Genomic DNA, 8995 nt, shown 5'->3' with positions numbered 1-8995 from the left:
CGGTGGCCCTAATTTGTGTGTCATCACAATTATTCCTTGGATCATCTTATTTATTTATTGTGCCATTCTTCTTGTGGTCCTTTTAGAAACAAAGGGCTGGTATATTCTGAAAAGGAAACCAAAAAACCCGGATGGCTTTGTTGGAAGGTGAAGAGAAAGCTTCGCATTTGGGTAAATCTTACTCACAATTAATCCTCGGTCTTTTGTACTAACAACATGATAGTTTTAGTTACACCTCTGCTTTTTTTTTCTCTTATAATAATAAATAACCAACCAGCCAGCCAGCCACAATAGTTTATGCCCTCGATGAAACCCAAACTGAAAAAAATCTCGACAGTCAGAAGCTCAGAATACTCCCAATTCACAAGCAGCTCTGAAGAGGTGTTTGTGCTACTTACAATCCCATTGTTTTCTGTACAGATGCTATACACCATTGATATTTGCACACCTGTTTTAAAATATTTTCTGCACAATAAATCAATTGTCCACTGCCCACTGGTACTTACTTTATGCAATTTGACTTGGATATTTTCAGCTAGCAGTTTAGAAACTGCAAATGATATCTCATTATAGAACCTGTAATCACGTGGAAGTTTATTTTGTACCTTTGGTAGCTTATTTTGTTGTTCTATTTGTTGGGCACACGAAGGGGAGCCTTGGCGCAGTGGTTAAGCTGCTGCCTTGTGACCAAGAGGTCACAAGTACAGATGAGATGGTAGACTTGCAAGTACAGCGACCGTACATTTTCATCAGCACAAGGATGGATGGTCTACTTGGGAGATGTGAGTTTGCTGGTGTCGCTGGACGAGTCCCCGCTCACCAGTTCATGGAACGCCTCCACCTTCACAGGCAGCACCCGCATGCCATACGAGTTCCTACAACACAGCGCGGATCAAGGGATTGAAGCAGTTGATGGCGGCATAAAACCGGCAAAGAACTGGGGATACTTACATCGACTGCGGCGCTTGTTTGAACTACTGGGCATGGGCGCTCTGGTTTCCAGACATGCCCAGCTGCTGCTGTGCTAGATGGGCTTGTGCGCTCTGGTTTCCATCATGCCCAGCTGCTGCTGCGCTAGCTGGGCTTCGGCGCTCTGGTTTCCGGACATGCCCAGATGCTGCTGAAGCTGCTGTTGCTGCTGGTGGTGGTGCTGCTGGAGCTGTTGCTGTTGGTGGTGGTGGTGCTGCTGGAGCTGTTGCTGTTGGTGGTGGTGGTGCTGCTGGAGTTGTTGTTGCTGCTGGAGCGGCTGCTGCTGCAGCTGTTGCTGGTGGTGGTGTTGAAGCTGCAATACCTGCTGTTGCTGGAGCTGCTTCTGTTGCTGCTGCTGCAGTAGCTGCTGCTGCATCTGTTGTTGTTGTCTGGTGAGAGATCCGTACGGGCTATCGATTTGTGAATCCATGGTATTCTCGAGCTTCACGTTTACCAGGGTCTGGGTTTTGTCCAACATCATAAGAGCGCCGCGGGGGCCCATCATTTGGTTCCGCCTCATCCACTGTTGTTGCTGCAGCAGCTGGTGCTGCTGCTGTGCTGTCAGATTCTGGTTATGGATAGTCATTTGAGGAGTGAAATGCCTCTGGAGCTGCCAATTAAACATATTAACTGTGTGTTAATGTTAGGGGCAGCCTGAGAAAATGATGTTATGGTTTCACAGAGAAGACATTTCCGAAAACAATAATAGTTTCAAGTGTGTGCATAGATGATAAAAAGAATAGCATAGAACTCGCTAGGTCGCAGCGGCGCATCCTGGCTGACCGAGGTTCGAATCCCATTGGGAGCGAATTTGTGGTATCTCACCCGGGTGGGCTCTCTTAATATATTGTCCATGGGATCCTCACCATTGGGTCACAATAAAAAGAATAGCAACCATTTGCCTCAAAAACATTTTTGCTTCAAACAGTGGCTAATCAAACAAACAAATGTAGCAGAAGCAAAATAGTTCCCATCACTGTGATTAGTGCATTCAAAACCAGCCGGGTGTCACAAAACCAGCTGGTTCAGTGGGCGAATGTAGAGACTGAATTCTAGAACCACTCCCAGTTCAATGGGTAGCCAATCACAGTGAATGGTCATACATGAGTTCTGGGAGTTGGTTCCAAGTTGCAAGAGTTAGCAGAATTTTTCTTTATATGACTGAACAATTAGAAGAATAAGGAGGCCTATTCTGAGGCAAGAACATTGGTTTGCAACCCGTTCTACCCAAATCTCAAAGATACTTGCACTAATTATAATTTGTAAGTGCCTCTAAAAATAGAAGTATCAGCAAGATTACACAGCTGTCGCGATGACCAGCCAGAAACCAATATCCATTCCCATCAAGTGAATTTACTTGTGGGCAGCTTAGCCAAAGAGCTTGTTTACACTACAACACATTAATAACAGAAAACGTTCTGTTCAGGGCGTTTTTATAAACACCTCGGAATAGCATCTAAGAAGGTGTTCTATCAGGTTCAACCCAAATCATCTCTAGCTTAAGGCATTTCTGGAAAACACCTCGGACTGGATGAAGCTGTCAGGGCCTTTTTTGCAAATCACCACAAAACAGACAGCTGTGGAGGCGTTTTCTGGAAGCCTCAAATTGAAAGAGATTTTGAGGCATTTGTAAGAAACGCCTCCTAATGGATACTCCTGGGCGTCGGCATCAATGGAGGGGACATGCCCGTTTATGTATCAGTAAAAAGGGTATATGGATTTCTTGCCAATAACATTACTTTTCTTGGTCTGGTGGTAAGTGCGTTTCCAGCCGATGCAGCGTTCGAATCATGCATGCCTCTCTATTTATACAGTTTTTTTTGTTCTCGCGTGAGGTTATTTTAGTCCCATACCGCTTGGCGAGAAAGAGTTGGAGGTAATTAAAAGGTGCAAACATAAGCAGTGTTTCAGAAATGACAAGTACTGATGACATTTCTCTCGCTAATGGGCTTGTCTAGTCAGATTTAATTCAAATTCTCAGCCTGGAAAGAAAGATAGATAGCCATTTGGCACAGAAAACATAAAAAGAGACAAAGAGAAGAAGACCCCATGGTATTTGTTAGTTCTGTTTTTCGATTTTGATCGAGAAGTTTACAGCGCTTTAGGAAATTGCCCGGAAACCTAGTTTGTGGTGTCTGTAAAACGCCGCTGAATGCCAGATCTTTCAAGGCGTTACTGGAAAACGTCTCAGTTGACTTTCCCCTTCATGAGCTTCTCTAGCATTTTATAGAAATGCCACAGAAAACAATTGGAGGCATTTTTATGTCTTCTAGAAGCGTTTAGAATGCCATTGTAATACTATACGTGTTGTAGTGCTAGTTGGCTGAATCCATCAACTTTGGACAATTGTGAGTACATGATTTTTAAATATAGTAGTATAAACTAATCCTTCTGAGGAAGGAAAAATTTATGACAGTAGCGTACATAAATGGTAGAAAAAGAAGGTAAGCAATGTATACGCAACATAAAGTATGGTAACCAGCAGTAGTTGCCAACCTGTTGGGCTTGAAGGAGATTATTTTGATTTTGTACTTGTGCATCTTGATGAACTGAGTGGCTAGCCACTCTACTCCCCATCTTTCTAATCCCCATTAAGGGTCCAATGTTACTAAATGTTACATACAAAACGAAATCATGAGCTCAATAGTTTATTTGCTAAACAACATATGCTGAATGTGTACAGCTCTGCCATCAAATTAAATCAATTCTGTTAGTAGAGTACCTTGATTTGTTAAGCCGTACTGTACATTTTTCGTTTTGAAAAACTAAATGTCATTATGACCGCTTGCATGTTTTCCCTACTTCTCTTGTTAAATACTTACCTAGGACCTAGCATATTGGATAATGAAACCTTTCCCAAGCTCAACATTTATGTTACTTCAGACAAACATAGCAGTCTGCTAGTGGTGAATCTGACTTTTCCAAGAACTGATAACATAACACAACGTCTCCAGAGCCCTTGCCCACTTATTAGAGTCTAAAATAAAAAACAGAGCAGCCTTTCTCATCTTTGGCAATATTTGTCCTAAAACATAGTTGCACTACAAAAAGCAGCAGAACCTAATCTATTTGCATCTTTTAAAGTTCCTATCGAAGATCCAATTTTTGCAAATCCATCTTTATAAGTAAAGTTCTAGGCCACCCAATATGCTTTGTCCCATACATAGAAAAACTTACAAAAGGCTCCTAACTCTTCAGCACTTAGCAACGGTGAGTTAATACATGTCTTAACAGGAAGTACATGAGATGAGGCATGGCGACGCCAGGTAGAATCCTTTACGCAAAAAGGTAGTGTTGGAATTAAAGTCAATGATGATATAGGTCATTATTTTCAGACACACAAAGGCCTGAGGCAAGGAGATCCAATGTCCCCTATTTTGTTCAACATTGTAGTCGATATGTTGGCCATTCTCATAGGCAGGGCAAAGAACGCCGGTCAGGTAGGTGGCTTGGTGCCCAACCTAGTTGATGGGGGTGTGTCCATTTTGCAATACGCTGATGATACAATCATTTTCATGGAGCATGACTTGGCAAAAGCGAGAAACATGAAGCTGGTGTTGTGTTTATTTGAACAATTGTCCGGTTTAAAGATTAACTTTCATAAAAGCGAGTTGTTCTGCTTTGGTCGAGCCAAGGAGGAACAAGAGGCTTATAGGCAATTGTTTGGTTGTGAATTAGGGGCTTTACCTTTTACTTACCTAGGTATACCCATTCATCATCGTAAGCTCACGAACAGAGAGTGGAAATGTATCGAAGATCGGTTCGAAAAGAAACTTAGTTGCTGGAAGGGCAAACTTCTGTCTTATGGAGGCCGGTTGATTCTTATTAATTCGGTGCTCACAAGTTTGCCGATGTTCCTACTATCTTTCTTTGAGGTTCCAGTTGGGGTTAGGAAAAGGCTGGACTTTTATCGGTCAAGATTTTTTTGGCAGAGTGATGATCTAAAAAGAAAGTATAGACTCGCCAAGTGGGATATTATTTGTCGTCCCAAGGATCAGGGGGGGTTGGGTATCGAGAATCTTGAGGTAAAGAACAGATGCCTGCTTAGTAAGTGGCTAAATAAGTTATCAGATGGGACTGATGCGACTTGGGCACAGATACTTCGTAACAAGTATTTGCAATCCAAAACTTTGTCACAGGTGACAATGAGACCAACTGATTCGCCATTTTGGAAGGGGCTTATGAGAGTTAAGACAGCCTTCTTTAATCGAACAAAGTTTATAGTCGGCGATGGTAACGATACTCGCTTCTGGGAGGACACCTGGCTTGGTGAGACTCCTTTGGCATTACAGTACCCAACTCTGTATCGTATTGTGCATAAACGTGATGCGCTTGTGGCAACGATTATGCAGGCCACCCCCCTTAATATTCAGTTTAGGAGGGTGCTTGTTGGTAATAGATGGGAAGCTTGGCTTCATCTGGTGCGTAGACTGATGGAGGTTCGGCTACAACATCAGCCCGATCAGTTGTGTTGGAAGCTTACTAGGTCTGGACATTTTACCGTTAAATCGATGTACATCGATGTTATTAACTCGAGTGTCATTCCTAACTCCAAACATGTTTGGAAAGTCAAAGTTCCTTTGAAAATCAAAGTGTTTATGTGGTTTGTCCATAAACAGGTCATTCTAACAAAGGACAACTTGGTTAAGCGCAATTGGACAGGATCTACTAGGTGTAGTTTCTGTGATCGGGATGAAACCATTAAGCATCTATTCTTTGAGTGCCCGTTGGCAAGAATTTTGTGGCGCTCAGTGCAAATTGCTTTTAACATTACTCCTCCGAGTTCGGTCGGGTTGTTATTTGGAACGTGGCTGGATGGGATAGAGTCCGGTACAGCTAGACACATTCGTGTAGGAGTTTGTGCGTTGTTATGGGCAATTTGGAACTGCAGAAATGATTTGGCTTTTAACAGAATAACTACTATTCATTTTTTGCAGGTTGTATTCCGTGCTACGGCGTTGATCCGTATGTGGTCCCTACTCACTCCGACGGAGGCCAGGGAGCGTTTGGTTACTGGATCTGTCCGGTGGGAGATGGTAGCGCGGGATATATTCAACCGGTTTGGATGGCGGTCATGTAATAGGATAGGCAATTAGTTTCCATACCTATTTTTCTGCCAGCCGGTTGTGGCTATATGGCCTTTTTTTGTGTTTTCATGACGAGGTCTTTGTGAGCTCGACGTAGTTTCTTTTACAACTTTTCGACATTGTTGAACCTATTTTATTTATCTAAGTGGCCGTATGCATCTACCTGATGCAGAGGCCGGGGAATCCCCCCTTTTCAAAAAACAAAAAAAAAACAGGAAGTACATGACAATGGGGTATGCATCAGCAGCTAATTAACTCGGAACAGAGGTTTCCATCGGTACAAATTAAAAGATTAGTCAGACGAACCTTGCAAAAACGTTGCGCTCTAAGATCAGGGATGAGGTGCAGGGATGGTCAAGATGTCAATCTCCTCTCGAGGTGTCCAGATCTGGTGTGCTTGAGGTCGATCCGGTACTGAACCTGCTAATTTGGTGAGGTTAGGGTTCAAGAAAAAGAGAAGTGCCTATGTGGAAGGGGGGAGAGAGAAGAGGTGGAGGAGGAGACCTACCAGGGACTGTGGTGATCAACTGGGGGTCACCGACCGCTGCTCCCGGCAGCAGGACGGAGGTCGGGGCGGAGCAACAAGGGGTCACCGGACGCTGCTCCCAGCGGCAGGACGGAGCACGGGGCGGAGCAACTGGGTCGGGTGGAGGGAAGGGGAAGGGGAAGGTGAGGAATAGGACATGGGAGAGGTGAAAACGAATGAAGAGGGATCAGCGGAGGAGGGAAGGCTCCCCGTGTCACGCGAAAAAAAATTATATGAGACCAGGTCTCATGGTTAGCAGGTGAGACCCGCCTTGATGAATGACATTTTCCCCACCCCATCTGTGTGATTTATGAATGTCACGTATCATCCATGGGTCTCACCTGCTAACCCGTGAGACCTGGTCTCATAGAATTCTTTTCCGTGGACAATGCACGTGTCCTCGTCCGTCTGGAGGAGGAGGCCGACGACCGAGTCAAGAGCGCAGTGGTTGTTGAACAGCGGGAGGTTGACGCGGACGAAGGTTCCCGTGTCGAGGTTGAAGAAGCGGACGTGGCTGCACACAGCTTGCGGTGGCCGGGGTAGAGGCCATGGCCCTCCGGCAGCATCATCCAGCGGCGCGGGTAGAAGCGCGGATCGGCGACGCCGCGGCCGCGCGGGCACACGGTGCCAGACCACCAACTGCGGCAAACGGCGCGAAAGCGCGCGTAGTCGAGAAAATTGCTCGAGAGCACACTCCAAGCTATCTCGCAAACCAAATCCTCCGAAAGCGACGCCCAGAGGGGGGAAGAGAACGGGGGTGCCACCGGGCCGGCGATATCATCCAATGCCACCGCCGCACGCCGGCGACGCTTCCTTCCGAAAAAGGGTTTCCCCTGCTTTATTTATATTATAAAGCACAAACACAACATCGAAGCATCCGATACAAACGCACGCCACACATACCCAAGGCAAGATACACGAATGTCGGGCACCGACACACAACCTCAACGACACAAAGCATCAAAAAGATGAGCAAAAAGGATCCTCTAAGAGCCGACGGAGACCACCACCACAAGGAGCGACCGTCCGGGAGGATGTGCGACGGACAAGCCGGATCGAGGACTCCAAGACGGTGCCTCTAGGAAGAGCACGAACGTCGCCACCGTCCGATCCGAAAATCAAGTTTTCACCTGGAGTAAGATGGAGGGAGTAGACGCACCACGACGGACCCTGCAAGGAGGAACACGACGTCCATGGACGCCGTCACCGTCGACTAGAGCGGGACTGGGTAGGTGATGTACGCTGGTGCATCAAATCCCCCGCCGCCACCCCGGTCCGCCAACACCCGCAACCATGCCGCCCGAGCGGCCATGGTTGCCTGCCCGCATCTGAGCGGCGCAATCCGCCCATGACCGGCGCAACTCCCACCACCAGGGTCGCCGCCCCGCCATGAGAACACCACGAAGCCACCAAAGGCCACGACTTTGCCCAGATCCACGACCCCAACCACCTCCAGAACCGGCGGCGGCCAAGCTGCCTCGAGAAGGGCCGCGACCACGTCGACCGAGGGACTGGGAAGGCGGAGAAGTGGCCCATGGCCACGACCGACGCCCGTGTCGGCTCCAGCTTCCCCCCGGAACCGTGTTCCGCCCTGATGTCTACTACGCAACCTTCTTCTTGTAGACGTTGTTGGGCCTCCAAGTGCAGAGGTTTGTAGGACAGTAGCAAATTTCCCTCAAGTGGATGACCTAAGGTTCATCAATCCATGGGAGGCGTAGGATGAAGATGGTCTCTCTCAGACAACCCTGCAACCAAATAACAAAGAGTCTCTTGTGTCCCCAACACACTCAATACAATGGTAAATTGTATAGGTGCACTAGATCGGCGAAGAGATGGTGACACAAGTGCAATATGGATGGTAGATATAGGTTTTTGTAATCTGAAAATATAAAAACAGCAAGGTAGCAAGTGATAAAAGCGAGCACAAACGGTATTGCAATGCTTTGAAACAAGGCCTAGGGTTCATACTTTCACTAGTGCAAGTTCTCTCAACAATAATAACATAATTAGATCATATAACTATCCCTCAACATGCAACAAAGAGTCACTCCAAAGTCACTAATAGCGTAGAACAAACGAAAAGATTATTGTAGGGTACGAAACCACCTCAAAGTTATCCTTTCTGATCGATCTATTCAAGAGTCCGTAGTAAAATAATATGAAGCTATTCTTTCTGTTCGATCTATCATAGAGTTTGTACTAGAATAGCACCCTAAGACACATATCAACCAAAACCCTAATGTCACCTAGATACTCTAATGTCACCTCAAGTATCCGTGGTTATGATTATACGATATGCATCACACAATCTCAGATTCATCTATTCAAACCAACACAAAGTACTTCCAAGAGTGCCCCAGAGTTTCTACCGGAGAGTCAAGACGAAAACGTGTGCCAACCCCTATGCATAAGT

The 8995-nt window shown here is 46.0% G+C and overlaps 1 protein-coding gene across 4 annotated transcripts; it reads right to left on the bottom strand.

Annotated features, from left to right (window-relative positions):
* Positions 1 to 319: 319 nt before the first annotated feature.
* On the bottom strand, positions 320 to 6764 carry LOC109758276 (uncharacterized). Of its 4 annotated transcripts, none has more exons than XM_020317126.4 (5): positions 6565 to 6764; positions 6363 to 6476; positions 3466 to 3577; positions 952 to 1579; positions 320 to 875 (listed from the first exon to the last, which is right to left on the bottom strand). In XM_020317126.4, the coding sequence occupies exons 3-4, from the start codon at positions 3559 to 3561 to the stop codon at positions 1025 to 1027; spliced, it is 651 nt and encodes a 216-aa protein (XP_020172715.1). In that variant the 5' UTR covers positions 3562 to 3577; positions 6363 to 6476; positions 6565 to 6764; the 3' UTR covers positions 320 to 875; positions 952 to 1024. The 4 variants fall into 4 exon arrangements, with proteins under 4 accessions (XP_020172715.1, XP_045091024.1, XP_020172716.1 ...); XM_045235089.2 differs by having other exon boundaries at positions 6363 to 6479; positions 6565 to 6722; XM_020317127.4 differs by lacking the exon at positions 3466 to 3577.
* Positions 6765 to 8995: the final 2231 nt, after the last annotated feature.

Source organism: Aegilops tauschii, chromosome 3, assembly GCF_002575655.3.
Source record: "Aegilops tauschii subsp. strangulata cultivar AL8/78 chromosome 3, Aet v6.0, whole genome shotgun sequence".
In the NCBI taxonomy this organism is placed as follows: Eukaryota; Viridiplantae; Streptophyta; class Magnoliopsida; order Poales; family Poaceae; genus Aegilops; species Aegilops tauschii.
This window is presented reverse-complemented; position numbering and strand designations above follow the sequence as displayed.